We start from the raw sequence: 20,455 nt of genomic DNA on the forward strand, positions 1-20,455 counted from the left end.
CGACACCTTCTTGAAAAGGAAAGTAGCACTAACTCACATTAGGATGCAGAAATGAGTGTACATATGCATGAACATTGCTTCAAAATAAATGCATGCACACTTCTTTACATAAAATATACAAGTGAATGTTTCTTCCAGTGCAACATTGAATAAAAAGTGTTTCAATTACAAACATGGCACACTGAATAAAGTCTGTTTCTTGCGTCAAATGGAAAGAAATGCAATCTTAGGAATAGCTCCATATAAAAGACAGCCAAGGACAGGACAGGCGCCAACTTCCAACTGATTTCGTCACCAGAACCCTACACTGAAAAAAACTTTGGACACAAGCCATGTTCAAAAAATTGTTGGGGAAGCAACAATACTTAGCCTCAACACATTCATATGAGGATGTGAAAGAAACTTCACAATAGTCAACAGTGCTAGAGTTAAATTTCTGCCCAATAAGTCTGTGTTCTTGCTACATGAAAACCTCAAAGCACGATGCTTTTAGAAACTGCTGGTGATAAATTGTGAGTGACAAAACTACCATCTCTTGTAGCAATTTTCTGCTTGTGAAAAATCAGTGAATGATTTGTTTCTAGAGGTACATGAGTCACATTTCTGTCTTAAATTTAAGTTTTAGCGGGTGAAATGCAGTCCCCAGAAAAAGGATAAATAAGTACACGTGTCAATATCACAATCCTCTAGTTAGAACACAAAGCATAACTAAAGCATTACTAGGTCATACAACTCAGATCTGCTAAAAGAAACATGGGAGTGCACAGCAAACAATAACGTCCATGTCATCTACTGATAACCACTGGTGCTATCGGTGCGATTAAGAATGTGCTGCAAAAAGTGGATGTCTGTTTTTTTGCTGTGTCCACATCGTGAAGAACATGAAACATGGTTTTGCTGGCCACTGCAATGATAAGAGGCTGCTAACAGAAACCAATGATATAGCCAAAGGTGCGAGTTGATAGCAACTGAGTACTTTGTACACTCACCAATACCACCAGTGGTGCACACACACAGCACAGCACACCAGCACACAGTGCAAATTATATTGTCAGCAATGCATTCAAGTGTTGCTATTAATGAATAGTATGAGCTCTCTGCCAGGTTCAACCTTGTTCTGGGACAGAATGAGCTCTGTAAAACCAATTCTGGTTCTGAATAGTGAGTATGATGTGCTAAACGGACCTCTAATAATGTATTGTATGCAAGCCTTCATATTTGACCTAAACTGTAGTATATCAGCGCTGGAATTCTCACTGGGTGATTTTACAAAGGCTGTTCATATCTATTTGCACTCAGAAACTGAAAATCCACGAAAAATAGCCTACATCAAGAAGCTCTTTTTCACTCTTGATACTAATCCACATTTACAAAGGCAAGTCTGTCAGAATGGCAAACTGGTATATCATCATCGTCAGCATCAGCCTATATCTATGTCCACTGCAGGACGAAGGCCTCTCCCTGTGATCTCCAATTACCTCTGTCTTGCACTAGCTGATTCCAACTTGCGCCTGCAAATTTCCTAACTTCATCACCCCACCTAGTTTTCTGCCGTCCTCGACTGTGCTTCACTTCTCTTGGTATCCATTCTGTAACTCTAATGGTCCACCAGTTATCCGTCCTACACATTACATGGCCTGCCCAGCTCCATTTTTTCCGCTTAATGTCAACTAGAATATCGGCTATTCCCATTTGTTCTTTGATCCCCACCGCTCTCTTCCTGTCTCTTAATGTTAGGCCTAACCTTTTTCGTTCCATCGCTTTTTGTGTGGTCCTTAACTTGTTCTCGAGCTTCTTTGTTAACCTCCAAGTTTCTGCCCCATATGTTATCCCCGGTAGAATGCAATGATTGTACACTTTTCTTTTCAACGACAGTGGTAAGCTCCCAGTCAGGATTTGACAATGCCTGCCGTAGGCACTCCAACCCAATTTTATTCTTCTGTAGATTTCTTTCTCATGATCAGGGTCCCCTGTAAGTAATTGACCTAGATAAACATACTCCTTTACAGACTCTAGAGGCTTACTGGCGATCCTAAATTCTTGTTCCCTTGCCAGGTTATTGAACATTATGTTTGTCTTCTGCATATTAATCTTCAACCCCACTCTTACACTTTCTTGGTATATACTAGCTGCCAAATGTGTTTTGAGTTGTGCAATGCCCATTGGTTGCTACGCATGTTCTGCAAGCTTAAGCAGTGGCTTTTCTCATGCTCACATAAAATTCTGCATTTTATCTTTAAATCTCTCATGACACTAGTCTTAATGATCAGCTCTGCTGGTTCATGTATCTGGCACTATAAACAAGCCTGTGGTTGTATGAAGTCAAACATGTAAAGCCGTCCTTGTGCAGCAAAATTTAAATTTTGACACACGGGACTTACCATGCCAAGAAAATAGTTGGGCAACATAGCCCATTTCTTAAAAAAAAAAAAAAATGCGCCCACACAACAGGCCAGTGGAACATAACTGGACATACCTGTGCTGATCGGTGAAAAACTTAGGCTTCCTTGCTTGTACGATGACTACATCAAAAAGGTCTTGCCATTCAGGGCCAATCATGTATCGCATGCCAACATCACTGCAGAAACATATGAAAACATAAAAACATATCCGAGTATGATGACATGAACATACTATGTTTAAACCAAGATAGAAGCTGCAGCTACTGCGATAAAGTAAACTATCTGTACATGTAGAAAAAGACATCTGCACTTCACAGTGCTGCAATGGATTGCAACTTGTTTGGATGAACCTTGAACACACACTTTCGCACATCCTTACATGCACTCACTCTCCAAGTAGTGTTTATGTGTGTCTACATAAAGAGTTATATCTGAAGGACGTTGGGCTACTGGTTGCACGTGTGCATCAGGCATTGAAGTTGTGCGAGTTGACAAAACAGCACACGTGCTTCATTTCGCTCATATGTGTTTAACTTCATCTCAACAGTACAGGAGGTAGGTTGACAATCAATGTATAATAATTTGGAAGGAGCCAGCCAAGTCTGATCATAAACACTGGGTTTAATAAATCCAATTTATTGCTGGAGATAGCTTCATAATCTGGAGATAGCTTCATAACTTCATAATTAATTAGCCTGAGCAAACAGGCAGGCCTGAAAAAAATATTTAACTTCCAAAAATAGAAGTAAGGAATGCACAGGTATTAGTGGAAAAGACAGGGCAAGCAAGTGGTTAGTAGTAGTGCAGAAACAAGTAAAAGCCCTTCAGTTGTGGAGAGAAAAAAAAAACATTAAAATTAAACTGTGAAATTCCACATCCCAAGCCTGCACAGTGTGTTATGAGTAGGGTCCTTCATTATCAGATTATGTTTTTTTTTGTTTTTTGTTTTAATTCAGAGGGTAAAAGTCGGGTGTTAATTTTTAAAGAAAAATCGAGGGAAAATCAGGGTTTTTGTTAGCTGCGAACGTTCACAAACGATTAATACGGACGTAATTATTAATTAATCATGGGGCATGGCAGAGCCAATAACTCAGATGAACATTCATTAAAAAGGAGAGCTTCTCTCACGTTATGTGATGATGCAAATCCTCATTAACAGGCATTATCGCACCGCCAAACTACTCAGTGATTAGAAAAGATCGATCAAGTCGAGGCGGGGGCGTGGCCCTACTAATTAAAAATCCATTCCTATTGCGCATCTGCCAACGGTTGAGGAAGCTGAAGCAGTATTTTGCAAGATTCTGTGCAATGGCAATCCAATAATAACCGGATGCGTTTACCAGAGTCCGTCCTCGGGTCACGAGTGCACAGAGGCCCTTCAAGAATTCATGCAACAACACGCACGCAACTCTCGAGTCATCCTCATGGGAGACTTTAACCTTCCAGACTTTTAACTGGGCTACTATGCATTACACATAATTTGCCTAGAATGCGCTAGTTGACCTCATACTTAACTTCAACCTTCAACAAGTCGTACTGCAACCTACACGCACGCAAGGTTCACAGCAAATATCCTAGACTTGATATTTTTTAGCACTCATTTTTCTGCAAGTCACATCCAGGTTCATATTACTGAGGGTATATCAGATCACCAAATACCACTATGCCTACTACCATTACATAGTACATTAAAAACTTTGTCACCTGTAGTAAATGTGCCTAACTTTGCAAGAGCTGACGACGGTAGCATATCGACTTATCTTGTGCGTGAGTTGAAATCGTTTTCTGACATGGCTTTGGAAACATCTACAACTGCTAACACGCTATGGCTCTATTTTAAAAGCATTCTTCTTCATTGCATGAGTAACTTCATACCTCTTAAGCGTAAACGGCCCCGGTCAGACAACCCATGGATAACTCGAGAAGTCATCCACGCAAAACGACGAGTTAAACGGCTACGCCGTACAATTAAAAACAGTGCTAGTGACCCAAGTAAAAATTCAAAGCTAGCTGCCGCTGTTGCAGACTTCAAAGAAAAGAAAAGACAAGCGAAACAACAGTACTTCAAGGAAACCCTTCCGAACCTTCTTACAAGTAATCCGCAAAGATTCTGGAGATATTTTCGTGTGAGCTCTTCCTCTGCGTCCACGCCCTCGCCAGAAGAAAGCACCGCTAGAGCAAATGAATTTAACAATTTTTTTTCATTCAGTGTTTAAGGAAGATAACGGCTTGCTACCTCCGCTAGGAACGACTACTAATGCGAGTATTGATCCCATAGACATCACTGATGCCGGAATTTTTAACCTCCTACTAAAACTAGATCCCAAAAAGGCTAATGGCCCTGATGACATTCCTAATATTTTCCTCAAAAGATATGCGGAATTATGTAGCGCGTACCTTGGCCTGATCTTTCGCAAATCAATTTTAACTTCCAAATTACCAGACGATTGGAAAGTCTCTAAAGTAACTCCAATCCACAAATCGGGAGACACAGACACGCCGTCTAATTTCAGGCCAATATCATTAACAAGTACATCCTGTAAGTTGCTCGAGCATATAATTCTGAAACATATCACTAATTTCCTAGAGACAATAAACTACTTATCACCTAATCAACACGGTTTTCGTAGCGGTTTGTCAACCATTACTCAGCTCACTGAAGTAGTTCATGACCTTGCGTGTGCTATCAATAACCACAGTCAAATTGATTTGATATTACTTGACCTAGCTAAAGCATTTGATTCTGTCTGCCACATAAAACTAATAGCGAAACTAGAAACCGTGCTTGGAAAAGGGGCAATAACCACCTGGATTAAAGACTTTTTATTAGACAGATCCCAATTCGTAGTAATCGAAAACATGCCATCTAAAAATGTACCAGTAACATCCGGAGTTCCGCAGGGATCTGTGCTTGGGCCAGTTTTATTCTTAATATTTATTAATGACATGACCAGTAACATAGAGTGCAGTATAGTTATTTGCTGACGACTGCATTATTTACAGAGAAATTAACAGTCACAATGATCACCTCCTATTTAACAGATCTCTTAGTATGCTGGCAGATTGGTGCAATAATTGGCAGATGTCAGTAAACGTAAAAAAATCCGTGACCATGACCGTCTCAAGAAAGAAAGAACCCTCTTGCTACACGTACCTTATTAATAACCAACCCCTTGCAAAAGTAATAGAACACAAATATCTAGGTATTACATTAACATCTGACCTGAAATGGGACACTCACATAACAAGCATCACTACCATAGCGCTGCGCAAACTGTTCTACCTTAAACGATGCCTAAAATTATCACCTCCGTCCACCAAACTCCTAGCCTACACGACCTTCGTGAGACCTATTTTAGAGTATGCTAATACAGTATGGTTTCCGCATTCGAAGACTAACATTAAAACACTAGAAACTGTCCAACGTAAGGCTGTGAGGTTTATTCATAACAAATATAAACGTACAGATTCCCCTACTAACCTGTTGGTTGCCTCTGGCCTTCAGACATTAGAAGCTAGAGCGGTAAAGTCCCGATTAATATTTCTTTTTCAAATTCTTCATAGTACTTATAAAATTGACCATTCCAAAAATGTCGCTTATTCACAGTCACGTGAAAGCCGACATAAGCATCTGCATACATTGGTGGAATATTCTCACAAGGTCGACGCATTTAAACACTCATTTTTCCCATCTACAATATGAAAATGGAACCAATTAGATCGCAATATAACAAGCACTAACACTCTCTCTGAGTTCCGCACCAAAATAGAGGCACTAACTTTAAATTGACAAACAGCATGTTTACGCAATTGAACAGGCTGACTGTCTCATCGTAAAGGATATATATAGATATTTTAATCACTTGATTGCCTTTCTTTCTTTATTTTCTGCGTGTAATTTTTTTTGGTACGCTTTCTTCTTTCATGTTCAAATTAAGTGTATACGTACTACTCAGTGAAACTTTTTTCCGTCTTTTATGTTGCTGTTGCAAATCACACGAGTAAATATGTATGTCGCAATTGTACATTCCTAGGCATATATATGTATAGATACATTTTTTTCTTTTTCTCTTTCGTCTCACTTTTACTCTACAATGTACCCTCAATATGCCCACCTGTTATGCTCTCGATCGAGAGCGGCAGTATTGTAAATAAATAAATAAATAAAATAAATAAATTATTTACACTTTTTAATGTCACCACATAAACAAAAAAAAAACAAATATAGACGTACATGGCGGTCCCTTGTTCCACAAAATTACTTGGTCCAACAGAATTCTCTAAATTAAATTTTGCTTCCTCAAGGGGGAAAACCTCGTATAAGATGTCCCAAATTTTATAAACTTTATATTAGACAAACATTTTCAAAATTTCCATCAACTTTATGCCTTACTTCCCTCCAGAATAAATAATAAAGGAACTCTTTATGGGCCTTTATTAAAGAGACATTAAGAGTGACATTAGGTCTGTTTAATCATTAAAGCATTTTTTAAAGACGCACCTCAGCCGCATCACCGAAATGTTACTATGACATCATGTATTTCGAAGTACTTTCGAACGTTTGGGCCATATTATTACGGTACCATCTAGAGATGCTAAAGAGACGAGCCACCGCGAGAAAGACGAAGTGTGTCTGGGCTTTTGGCGCGAGCAAGGTGTTGGCCTGGCGGTCTTGGTTCCAGTGTAAATATATTGTAAATATATTTAAACTCATTACAGCGAGCCTTCGGCGCCTTTAGCATGCAATGTGATCACTGTTCACCGATAAATAGTAAAGAGCTTTGAGAAGACTGTCCAAATCTCATGACATCATGAGGAGCTAGCACGGGGCACTTAAATCCCATCTTTAATTTTTGCGGCTTTTCGAGACTCCGCACACAGTCACACTGACATTTCTGGTACTCCAGAAGTGTAATCTACCACACAATGAAAAAGACACAAAACACCAAGGAAAAGACAGGCAGATGTAAAGGGCATCTAGTACTACCAATCTACCAATTATTATAAAGAGAAACACTAAATCAGCTTAGACAGCTAAAGTATCCTTTCAAAACTCTATTTTCATTTATTTTAAGGTAACTGTTTCAATATTAGAATAGAAAATGAAGGCCAAAGTTCCGGTTCTTGAATTTCACACCAAAACCCTAGAGTCCCCCCAACGAAAAATGAAGCCGATATCACGCACGATTACCCGAACATCTAAGGCCCATAAAAGATGACATCAAGAACACCACTGCAGGATGCTGTAACCATCGCTGCTCCAAAAAGACTTGACAACGTCGCATTACACATTCTGTGTTGAGCATTCTGTGATAAAGGTAAAGGCAATTAAGGAGGTGTCTCTGCCTGTCTTTTGTTTTAAGGCCTTTTCTGGCTTATCATCCTTCCTCTCATGACATGAGTGGTTCCTTTTTGTATATTTGAAGAGCAATTGACTAATACATCTCAAATTATTTTTTATCTAGTGTTCTTTTAATATTTCATCTTTGTGTTCCTTAATCAATTATGAAGATGGTGGCATTACAGCTTCAAATACGTGATTAAACCAACAAAGCAAGTGCAAACTTGTCACTTGGAAACAAATGTTACAGGTCTGCAAGACACCTCCGAAGAGGCAGTTGCTGTGGAAGAGCGATTCTACCAACAATGCAAATTAGCAGCTCAAGATGCCGAGAACCTTCTTCACTAGAACAGATAAATAAAGTGCACGTTTGTCAGCATCAATGAGGCACACTTACACAAATTTGAATGGACTGTTGGTCACCAGGAACATCTGCTTGTCAGCTGATTTCAAACGCTCTAGGAATGTTACCAGTTCTCTACGCTTCTCTAAGTAGTCATCTGGGAGACAAAAAAAAATACAAGCAGTGAGTAAGCAGATTTTATTTATTCTGCAATGAGTAGAATCTGGCGATCCCCGTGTGTATAGCTTCCACCTGCATCATGTGTGCTGACAACAGCCCGTTGCACTGCCCACAAATGCGCACCAAATCGTCACACCACACTTAAGGAAACTTTCAGAGAGACTCCTGCCATTTGCTTTATTAGTAGCGACATAATACGGCACACAGCACAAAAACGGGACTGAGACAGAAAAAACGGATGACACGAGCGCTGTCCGTTTCGTGTTACACCACGTGTTTTTGTCCGTTTTTTCAGTCTCAGTACCATTTTTGCTTTGTGTGCCACATTAAGTGTTTATATCAATAAACTTGGCTAGCAACCATTTATTATCTGAATTAGAACATTCCAATTCTTTCTGAATCGATGAGCTACACACAAAACACGCTCTTTTAAAGTCAGAATTCGCTCAATTTATATGATAGGAAACCACTAAATAATCATTATGTGTTTAGCATAGAAACGATGAAAATGTTCATATTCCTAAAATTGCTGATCATTATGTGGAGTTATACTCAAGTGTGGACTGTAAGTCTTGGTACATTGTAGCTCTTCATATTGTTATTGGTGGACTGGACAGAAACGTAGTACACACTGACAACATCCTCCAAGCTTCTTGTTACCTAGGTCTTGCATTATGCAGGCAAAATGAGTATAGATGTCCTGCTGCAAGTGTTTCTTCAAGCTCTATCAGCTAACAATGTGAATATAGAGGAGGGGGTGTTTCAGGATGCAAGGGAACAAGAGGTCTTAATTAACCTCTCTGATATTTGCTCACCTACAAAATCGAACAATACACAGTGGGGCATTCCACATGACTGCGAATAATTTGGCCAACCAGGAACTGTTAACTATCTGTGCAAGTGTACTCATAATTGATTACATGCCTTCACCTACAGCATTTTATTTTGAGAATGAGAAGAAATAAACAAAAGATGAAAATAAGGTTATTTACATTTTATTGCTTCATAACTTGGCATGTCTTCAGCCTAAATAATACGATTAAAGAGAGAGAGGTGGGACACCACGATTCCATATGCCTCCCCAGAGGTAGCTGAATACGTTTGCTAAACGTCTGCATGTATGTAGTATTAAGATCTAGTAGCATAAATGAACAACCAGCACTTACTAATGTTGCTTTCATTGAGTGTGTTGTGGATCACCGGATGAATGCTTGAAATGGCATTCTAAAAAGAAGATAAGAGAGCAATAAGGAAAATCATACAGGCAACTATTGCACTGACATCTCATTGCAGTTAGAGCTTGTAGTATGCTGCTGAACACATTTCACAACTGTGGAAGATTTATATATTATTCAACATTTAAGACATCACCATGACGAAATAGAAAAAGAAAGAAGTTGTACCTCGTTATAATGAAGACGCATCTAGCACAAAGATACCTTCGTTGTATGAAATATTCGTTATAAGCATGATTTCGTTACATACTGAACAGTCGACTTCCGTTAATTCAACATTGACAGGACTGATGAAACTGATATAATTATGCAGCAGGGCAAATTAAAGAAGATGCAGAAAAAAACAGCAGAACACAATGCTGATTAATTTGGCAGTATTTGCCCTGTTCTAACACACTTCTGAATCGAGCGCGCCCCCACTTTCTACAATTAAAAGTAGAAAGCTGATGTAGAAATGACATTAAAGTTCCAAAACAAAGTAGAAATCTAACACGCGCCCGATTTTTTAGCAAGAAAATAGGGCTACACAATGTGTGTAGCCTACACAAGTGTTAGACAATGGCGGCTGGTTTCCTAAACTCATCTTCACTGTATGGTTCCTTTTTTAAAGTCTGCTTTGCCTCAATACAGTTGTGTTATGCGGTAAAATATAAGAATGCTGTGATTGTGGTTTTGGTTTTGTATCAATACACGAAGGTAATTTACCACAAAATTTTCATCGAAGAAAAAAAGAATAGCCTGATTTAGATTTTGGTAAACACTGTAACCAGACATTGTGAGCAACCGTTTTTGCTTGAAAATCTTTCCAGGGAAGGCTGAATATAGGCATTTTCTATGGGAAATTAATGTGGGTTCAATGCATTCACTGTCCCCTAAGCTCCACCGAGACAAGTTGCTACAAAAGGGGTCAGGTGCATAAATCCTGATTGGTTGAATTCAGATTATTCGGCGAAGGCCAATTTTAGGATAGAAATACCGAAAGTTTGGGCATATAGAAAAGCACGGTCGCCGGCTAAGACCTTCGATTGGGACCAAATTAACCGGAAAGTGATTTAACAGATGTCGAATTGACGGAAGTCTACTTATTTCTAATGAGCATATATATTTACTTCATTATATCCAATAATTTGATGTATTTCAGTTCGTTAAATTGTTGTCCTCAAGGTTTGACTGTATTATGTTTAAGGTTTTGACAGTATTCCAAAACAAGAAGAGAATGTAACGTCAATGTAACGAGACAATAAATATCATTAAAGAACTGCAACAAAATCATGAAAGGGAGCTACAACATACGTTGCTTGGAACAGACCCTCATAGTTTGAGATACAATACAACATCAGAAATCACAGTAGCATATAGTTTGTAACAACAGTGGATGGAGTAATGACAGAAATCCTGTTGAAGACTGGTTTTTTATTAACCTAAACCACACCAACACATGCACTGACATTCCCTGTATTTTGAATGTACCTAATGACAAAAGGAAGTGCTTCCAATGAAACTTTGTTTAAATTCAAAATCTGCTTAACACTGCAAAAGCAATGACTATTATCATTAAGGAAAAAGAGCTTTCATGATGATTTTAAGATAACAGTTAAAGGGAAACTGAAATGAAAAAAAAATCAGTATAAACTAATCAAGTATGCATCTTTAAACAGCTTTTCCAGTGTAAGAAATGACACGGATGACAAAGAAGCACACACGAACAGCGCGGTCCGTGTGTGCTTCTTTGTCATGCATGTCACTGCTTGTGCTGGAAAACCTGCTTGAAAATTAATCAAGACAAACTAGCCTGACTTTCAGTTCATTTATCGGTTAAGAAAGTATGATTTCAAATCAATATTATAGTTGTTTATGGTAAATGCTCAGTAATTGAAAAAAAAAATGGTCAAAATTCCACTCTGTATCTTGCACCGAATTTTCAGCACTGGTACATCAGTGTGATGTCACAGAATTCAAAGTATTTATTCATATTGGGCTGTTGTCGTACATTAAGTTCTTCAAACTTGCAAAGTTCAGTCGTTGACTCTTTTAGAGTACAACGTAGTCTATACATACATACATACATATATATATATATATATATATATATATATATATATAAGTTAACTAGGCCTGAGCCGACAAAATACATGACGTTATGGCAACTTGATGTGAAAACCTCAAGGCAATGTTATTACCTCGTTTTCATTTTTGCGTCCTTTCTGGCTTACAAAGCCTCCTCTCAAGTAAAGAGCTGCTTTTTTTTGGCATTGAAGAAGGGTAATGTCATAATATCGCTGCATTTATTATTTTTTTAATGTCTCTTTAAGCCTACCTCAAAGCTCATAAAGCATACTTGCCTGAATGTCAAAGAAGAGAATCTCTGGGTTGTAGGCAATGTTGTGCCGCTCAAAGTACTCAGTCACGTTAGACAGGAGGCAGATCTCAGGAACGGAAAAGAGGTCATTGAGCTGCTTCATTCGAGCTCCCTGCATCAAAAAGAGCCGGACTGAAGGATTTCTGTGTCAGAAGCTTCATGGCAAGTCTACCAGCCACTCTTTACTGTCCCCACTTCCCTGTGATAGCTTAAAGTGTAGTACATGTTCTTAATAATTTTGCTATTTGCATGACAAGCTTTTAGCCATATTGTGGTAGTATTATACCTATGATTTCCTCGTTTAGGCTGTGAAAGCTTTTCATGCTGCTGTGTAATCTCAGTGAACACTTGTACTACCCTGGCTCGCTCGTGCGTGTTTGTAAATTTGTAATATACTAAATTAAATGAGTTAAGTTCTGAGCCACGAGTGCCCAGTCATGCACACAAGCCATAAGGCTAACAAAGACCTGATTCATTTCTGCCTAATTACTATTTATTCAGAAATAAGCTGTCTTACACTTATCATTGGATGAGAAACACATATGCAAGACAACTTTCTAAAGAAATGCCTTTAAAGAACCTTGTAGCTGCCAGTACAAAATTTTTGCTTCCAGCCATCAGTCTTGTAGCGCACGTGCATGCTAAAATTTCAGCTCCAAATGTCTCCACATGTACGAAAATATCATTGTTAAATGGTGAGAATTCTGATGCTACAGTTCACCATTTTTATGACTGAATATATTGTACCCAACCGAAGGATTACAGGGACTTTGGAAGTGTCCAAGCTGGAAGTGTCTAAGCAGATTAACAGTCACTACAAATCCGAACTGCATCGCTTGCCGTATACCCAAGCTCAGATCTGGCCTTCATTAAAGCATGACGTGAGATGGGCTCGTTGGTTAAAGTTAATCTTGAACAGATCTTGAACTTGAAGCACACCAGAAACCTTTTGTCTGTGTGTTGATGCACTTCAAGATTTGTTCAACATGGCCTTCACTAAGCTTGGCATGCATCCAAACAATGCACAGCCTTGCCAGTGAGCACATCCATAATTCCACGACACTAGACAGTACAGAACTCCCTCACTCTCTGTACTGTCACTGAATGAGTAATAAAAGGGACATAATGAAAGAAACAGCAGTTACAATGAAATGATCAGACATTGGGGTAGCCTGGCCAACTGCAATCTGCGCTCATTACACTAGCCAAGTACTTCGCTCAAACAGGCCTCAGTCAGACAGCATAAAGAATGCTCTCAAACAGCCTGTGAAGCGGCTTACAACAATTAAAACTGGTGTTATGGGAAAGAAACCAGGGTCTGCACAGTTGAATCTCATTATAATGAAGTCGCATCCTACATGAAAACATTGTCATTATATTTTTTATTTGTTATAAGTATATATTCGTTACAACAATGTTCACTGGTGAACTAGGTGGTACATGGCTTTGAAAGCAAACAGTGCTCATAATGTATTCATTATACATTGGTATCGGTGAGAAACATTGTAGATTTATTTTGTTATATCCAATAATTCATTATATTCATGCTTGTTATATCAAGGTTCAATCGTATGATGTAGTAATTCTTCTTGCCAGATTCTGTTCTATTTTTATTACATGCACAGCTCTGTTGATCAGGTGACTCATGATAACATAGGTGGGGTGCTGCACAGGACAGTGACAAAGGATGAAAATTAATAAAACTGGCCCATTATTGCTCAAGTGCTTTTCTCTCCCTTTTATTTTCTGTAGCGACAGCCCACATCAAAGTTGCATAGAATGCTGAAGCCCCCCCAAAAAACTGCTTTACGAGATACATGCAGGACAGACAAAGCCGCAATTAATCTGATGCCACCAAATTCACTGCCTTGTGCAGTTGCCTACGGGGCGTTGAGGTAAAGGAATTGCAAAGTTGGAATGCAAAATTGGACTGGTTTCTTAAGCTTAATTTTGTTTTGAAAGTCTATAAGACAATATATGAGAAAATAGATGTGCACAATGATTTTGCACATGCCTACTCTGATATGTTTCTCTCTGTTTTCATTACAAAAAAAGGGGGGGAAGGAAGTCCACCTTCTTAAACACTTGCACATGAAAACAGATGGCACAACCTTCTATGGCATAAAGGCAGAGTGCTCCATTCGGAATGTGCAGTCCTGGATTTAAATCCTCACTGTGTTGCATCTTTTTCAATTTCCAGGTCCTTTACTATGACTGCAAGCCAAGTGGTATTGATTCGTGATGGCATCAATGCTAAGGATATGAATGCTACTAAATGCCAAGGCATTTAAAAGGATAGCTGGCTTTGCTAGTACCTGTCTCCAGATGCTAAGAGATAGGATAAGTAATTGTGCGCTTCTCTCATTATAAAGGTTAAAGAATGCCATGCTTGTGTACTTACTTGTTCCGCATTGCCTCTTATCATGTACTGGGGAATATACGATCCCCCATAGGTGTTGATTACTTCCTCACTGCTGAGTGGTGTAAGGCCTCTGAAAAGTTTTAGCAGTTCATGCTGTCATTTATTCCTTTATGTCAGAAATGTATCCATGCAATACAGCAAGATAGAGACTATGCCTTCACATTTTCACAGTAACTTAAGGTTGCAGCATTTGATGCTGTGGTTAGAGGTCAGAGACATTGCAGATGAGGTACAAGGCAGACAACTAAAGTGGCAAATGATAACTACATAAGCAAGCAAATGAAGTTTGATATTTGGGTTAAAGAAAAGTGAGGTTAGACTAAAAAAAGGTGAAATGACAACATAGAAGACAATCTACAAGACAAACTTAGAAAACAATCTTCAAGCTTTGAAAGTGAGGAAAGAATGGCTATATGACAAAGAGAAAGTGAAAAAAAAAAGCTAATCGAGAACAGTGGCTCCCTGCGAAGAACTACAAAATATGGACACAGCTGTTATAATAATAAGTAGACTTGCAACTGAGACACGGTACCTGTAAACACTGCAGAATTGTATCTGGTGAAAGAGATCCATCTTCATAAGCACGCCCTATCAAATACAGAAAAACATATCAGCATACGACGACAGGATGTAGAACAGGTTTCTTTTTCTTTCCATGTAGCAGCGTCCTCAATGAAAGTCCTTTATTGCATGATGACATACGAAAGGCATGGACATTGATCAGCAAGATTAGGTTTCAAAAAAAGAAAGGTGGAATGCACCAATGTTGCACAAGCTCTGCAGGAATGAATCTTTGTTGAGCAATGAAGAGTGTAGGAGACAGAAAAGACTGTCCTATGCTACAGTGTGTTGGGCTACAGGCCCGGGCCTCATTATACTAAGTACGTTTTTAAACGGTACCGTTCAGCTTTTTCAGCATGAAGTCTTGGCCAAAGCATGAGCTAGCTTTAGCTCTTTTCTCAAAAGCTAACACATATTTTTTATTACAAAATCTACAGCAATACACTGTTTGAAAATTGTACCACAAGTGTCACCTGTGGTGAAATAGAATCATTTTACACATGCACCCTGCCACCCTCCTCCTCCAATATCCACAGAGCCTATAAAGAGCATGACAGAATCGACACTGCTGCAACTTATGATTGAAGTTGATCGTCAACTCCACCTTCTTCATGTCATATTGGAGGCCTCGAATCGCAAAGCCAGGCCTGTATTCGAGTTGTGCAATGTCTTTTGGATACTGCAAGAGAGAAAATGTAAGATAACATCAACAGAAGGCAGCAAGGTTTTGTACTAAAGACATGCTGTAGTACATCTGATGTTCCATGTTGTTCGATGCCGTATGTCACAGCACATCTTACACTGTTAGAACAACTTTATAGTAGCCATGGTACAAAAGTTTAAAGAAACCTATACATACCCTAAACGCTTATGCTAAGCTCTTGTCTTTCATTATATTCTCGCACTGTAGCTAAAAAGTGCATGTCCAAAGCAACAAAACAAAAGAATCAATGCTGTAAAGTGTCATATCTAAGGAAAACAGCAACCCTGGCAACCAGGCACTCAATTGGGGAAGAAAAACCAGAGAGATGGTGACAAACTAGGGCTAGCTTGCTGTGTGATTCAAAATACTCTGACAGTTCATAACATCTTGATATACGACGTGTCAAGATGATCTGTGTACACTGGCTTCAACATCAGATAAAAACATGTTAAATCTGTATTGCCAATCACTTTTTATGACAATACTGGTTAGGGACAGGCTTTGACAGCTGTGATAATGGCAGTATTAATACTAACTACGCCATGTTAAATAAGTTCTCTCTGCCAGACCAATTATATTATTGACATATACTTTTGTCAACAGTGCAGCAGCACAAAAGTCATTTACAAAAAGAAAGACATAAGACACCCACACACAGACAATGTGTGTGCTTTTCATCCATGTATTTAGCACTGTTGTACTATTGATATTGTGGTACCAACTATCCCAAGCATCCATTGTTTTACATTTATCAGCCTAGATGTAACATCTGCAGTCAGGATAAATGTTTACTAGCCATGTCAGACATGTTTTTTTTCCCCCTCATAACCTTAAAAGCTATTACAGAGCATCTAGAAGTCAACAAAAGAAAGAAGAAGAAAAAAAGAAAACAAGGAAACGTCACCTTGAACTTGTTTATCAGCCAGTCTCTGCCAAGGTCATAAATGAGGTAGTGAAGCTTTTCTGTGTACACAGCCAATGTGTAATCATAGTCGAAGCCATACACTTCGATCTGTGATATATCCAGCTCATTATTGGCGAATACACCGAAGGGGTTCACTTCCGGCGTTGGCAAAGCTGTAATGAACAGACGTAATCGTGAGGTTACGCAGCCAGATAAATACAAGAAAACACCAAAAGCAATATGTTTGGAAAGAATGCAAAGTATTAACAAGAAAAGCCCCGTGCCCACGTATCTCACGCATCAGACACCAGAAATGCGACACCACTTGTCACCCCTGTATCAGAAAGGTCAATGACATGATAGCAGAAGATGGGACGACGTTGTCGTGCAGTAAAAGAAGCGCCAGTAAGCTACAGTCACACTAAGGAAGTTGAGTTTGCCTACCCTACTCGTAAGGCGCGTGCATAATGCCGAGCGCCAGCGAAAGGAATTGTAGTCTACCAAAGCTAAGTAAACTACGCACCCTCGCACGCTTGCTTGGCACTCAAATACTTTTCGAGGAGAGACGTCTGTGAATAAACGCCGCTGTCGTCAAACGCCTCAGTGCCATCCCTAGAAGAGCGCTGAATGCTCCGGGCAGACCGTACTGTGTGGTTCAACTGATTTTGCAAGACAAAACTAGTTTTTTTGATGTTGCAAACAGATCTACCCAGCAGACGACATGCCGCCATGATTGCGTTTGATTTGCGGCGACAGTGTGGCCAAGCTTAAAATCGGGTCAGGCTGTTCTGAAAACTATCGCTGCAAACATGTTAACAACGCCAACAAATCCAGAAATAAATTTGTCACAATCATTAAACTAATTACAACCGTAGTAACAAATTACAACAAATAAACTGTACGCACCAATTATTGTCGTGGTCGGCGAAAACGTGTATGGAGGGGCTTTAACTTGAAGCAGCTTACAAACGTTAGAGCAAATGTACTGAACATGGTAACTAGCTTGTACACTAGCTTAATAAAACATAATGCATAACATATTTATTAAAATTTTTTTTATACAGTATATAAATATTTTATATTGCAATCACAACCGTCTCCGGCATGGTCTAGTGGTTAGGATACCTGGCTCTCACCCAGGAGGCCCGGGTTCGATTCCCGGTGTCGGAAAGATTCTTTTACCGCTTCTTCTTTTTTTTTTCTTAAAGCGTATTGCTAGACACCGGCACAAATTTCTCTGAGGAAGCATGCATTTGACGCGCCAGCTGTTCCCGATAGGCTAAACGTAGACTGTACTGGGTACTGTCTTAGCACGAATACGTTCTGCTGGAAACCATTGTTTGTGCAACCAACGAGCTCAGGAGTCTTCTTCCACGCGAAAGCTTGCAGCGTGCGTGCCCCTTTTTTGGTTGCAATTCATTGATTCAAACTATACCACACACACGCGCGCGCGCGCGCACTCCCGCTTATGGGTATGACCCACCACTAATCGGCCCATAATACTCACAAGCGGTCGCTGCGTGATATCATGATGGCGACGTGACTACTTGCTTGATGTTGGCTGGCTTACCATCCCTACCATCACACACCCTAACCGTACCAATTAAACCTCTCTAAAACGTTTTTTTTTTCTTCACTGGAATGCAGAAATAAAATGTGGAATCCGGGAAAACGTATAAGGCGAACGTGTGGAACATATGCTTATACCATCACTCAGAGAGGGCTTCACCAACGTTAAAGCCGAGGAAACGTATTACCGAATAACGTAACAGTCAAGTTATATTCAGACTATGCAGATGACACTGCAATAGTTCGAGCTTTTCTTCGATGCAGTGCTTTCAAATACAAACATACATGTGCGAACTTCTCCAATTATTGGTCCCTAATGCGCAAAACACGTATGTACTAGTGTTCGCCCAAACTATTTTTAATCACTCCGTGAATGTCCAGGTCTATCATCCGGCCTTGCGTCGCTGCTCCATGTGGCACGCCTAGATTTTCGAATGTTACAAGAATATGGAGCTCTGGCTTTCTCGATATCTATGGGCATTGATGTATTCACGATGCATGATTCAACAGGGGCACCAGTACACTGCCCGTGAAATAGGATGTAAGGTCACTCGAGCAGTGGCTTCACAAATTTTGACAAGATGTGCGTAGATAAGCAGGCAGCTATATAGGTTTCATTGTTTACAGCTAAGGAAAAACAATGAAAGAAAGGAAAGTCCATTGGCATCGCAATAACTGTCTCGCCCATTCGGTGGATCGTATTTGTGCTATGTACAGCTGGCACAAATACAAGCGATGCGACGGCTGCGGTCGCGCCGCAGTTACGCGACGCATTATACCGAGAACAACTGAACCCCATGCAACACCTTACAACACGCGGGAAGTGTTGGCCCATTTCTGTATCGCGTTCACACACAATTTCGGCGGAAACGGAGGATCACATATAGGGATGTGGCAGCAACCAACAGATTATGATTTCTGACCGGGCGACTGCTCTCGCAATTTCTCGGGAGCGATGCGATCGAGATCAGCGCTGCCGAGAGCGCGCCGCTGTCCCGGCGACGGCACGCAGCGGAATACAAGTTCGGCAACAGCCGCGCGTGCGCGGAGCTGCAGCAGCGAGCGCCAACGCGAAGCGAGCCTTTTTGTGAGGCAATTTCCTCCGTCCCACTTTCGTTACACAACGTTTTCGTAAACGCCGTGAAGGAAAAGGAAAGTCGTCGCCGGGCCGATCTCCCAGCCGTCTGGCTCGCCTCCGCGTGCACGCGTACTCCAGCTAGGCCGTCGACCTCAATGCTCGAGCGCCCGCGTTCGCGGTCGGAATGACAGGTACGAAAGTGCGTAAGTACGCAGTATATACTGTATGCGTTCGAATGCGAGCCTTGCCGTACTGCAAACGTGTACTTGAGTGGAACGCGACGAGTGCGGAACAACATATTATACTGCCAGCCTCCCGTGAACGCGCCTGATTGGGCTGCTCAATGCAATATAAATGGAGTGGCCACATGGCGGTGGGCATTTTGTTTCCGTCTTAGCATCATCCACCTTCGAGTAGCACGCAGGCGGGGGGATATTGCTTAACCCAGCTTCCGGTAGAGGCATCTCCTACGACCAAGCTATATATAGATGTGAACGCCGGTGTTTGAGCGCCGTGATGTGCGACCAGGGGCACAGAGCGATGCTAGTATATTGACGCCGGATGGTTAAACCACCCTTTTTTCCACGATTACCCTCGAAAGTGCCAGTCAGTCAGCTATGACGAAAAAGAAAGAAAAACAGGTCTGTGTCTGGCGCCATTGCCTGTATATACGCTGTATATTGCGATGAGTTACACTCATATACCTCCAAATGACTGGTACGTGAGCAAGCTAATTGGGACTCGCTTTCCCTTTCCGGTCAAGTGTATATGTGTCTTCAAACGAAGTAATAATAATAATTGGGGCGGGTTCATAGCTATGCCTAAGCAGCTCGACGTAACAAGGACAAAATAAGAGAGACGAAGAAAAAAAAAGTAGATGCAGCAGATCCAACGAGTTGGAATTCATATACAGCCAAGCCTTCTGTGAGTGCATAAAGAGTCGAACCACAAGTTTGTGTTTATCGAATGTCTGCACAAAGTGACACGGAAAGCTTTATTTAGACATTGTAGTTTATTGCCGCCGCCACTGCCGGGGATGCGCGATGGTGAGCTTTCTGGTTCTTTTTTTTTCTTTCCCCCGCATGGCCGGTACTGCCGTAGCCGCGGATGCGCGGAGGCGAGCGCCATCTGGTGGTGGCGCAAGGAAACCGGTGGAGCTCGCGCCGCGCGTACTCCACTGTGATTGGTTGGCCTAATCGGCAAAAGAACAGGCAGGCCGCAGCACCCACCGTTACGAAATCCGGCGAGGTTAGCCAAGAAAAGCATCGCTTTTAAAATAAAATAGGCAGGACATCGTTGTTGCCGACGGCCGGCTTTAGATACCGATGACGGTATACGCCGTGTACCGTGTGCGTGCT

At 40.6% G+C, this 20,455-nt stretch overlaps 1 protein-coding gene and 1 non-coding gene across 3 annotated transcripts in view; one reads left to right on the top strand and one right to left on the bottom strand.

Moving 5' to 3' along the window:
• The window catches only part of LOC119441829 (5'-nucleotidase domain-containing protein 3-like), a 33,956-nt gene extending 16,750 nt beyond the window's left edge, over positions 1-17,206 (bottom strand). Inside the window, exons 1-9 of one of the 2 annotated variants that reach the window (XM_049661653.1) lie at positions 16,974-17,206; positions 16,451-16,623; positions 15,448-15,522; positions 14,815-14,870; positions 14,262-14,352; positions 11,844-11,972; positions 9,433-9,490; positions 8,141-8,243; positions 2,468-2,578 (exon numbers count right to left, since the gene is read on the bottom strand). In XM_049661653.1, coding sequence (XP_049517610.1) covers positions 2,468-2,578; positions 8,141-8,243; positions 9,433-9,490; positions 11,844-11,972; positions 14,262-14,352; positions 14,815-14,870; positions 15,448-15,522; positions 16,451-16,623; positions 16,974-17,181 — 1,004 coding nt within the window. In that variant the 5' untranslated portion in view covers positions 17,182-17,206. The remainder of the gene's footprint in view (positions 1-2,467; positions 2,579-8,140; positions 8,244-9,432; positions 9,491-11,843; positions 11,973-14,261; positions 14,353-14,814; positions 14,871-15,447; positions 15,523-16,450; positions 16,624-16,973) is intronic. The other variant, XM_037706462.2, reaches the window with a different exon arrangement.
• A 342-nt stretch (positions 17,207-17,548) lies between these two features.
• Positions 17,549-17,620, top strand: Trnae-cuc (transfer RNA glutamic acid (anticodon CUC)). The gene has a single exon. It is a non-coding gene; the product is annotated as a tRNA-Glu (tRNA).
• Positions 17,621-20,455: the final 2,835 nt, after the last annotated feature.

Source organism: Dermacentor silvarum, chromosome 2 (assembly GCF_013339745.2).
Source record: "Dermacentor silvarum isolate Dsil-2018 chromosome 2, BIME_Dsil_1.4, whole genome shotgun sequence".
Lineage (NCBI taxonomy): Eukaryota > Metazoa > Arthropoda > Arachnida > Ixodida > Ixodidae > Dermacentor > Dermacentor silvarum.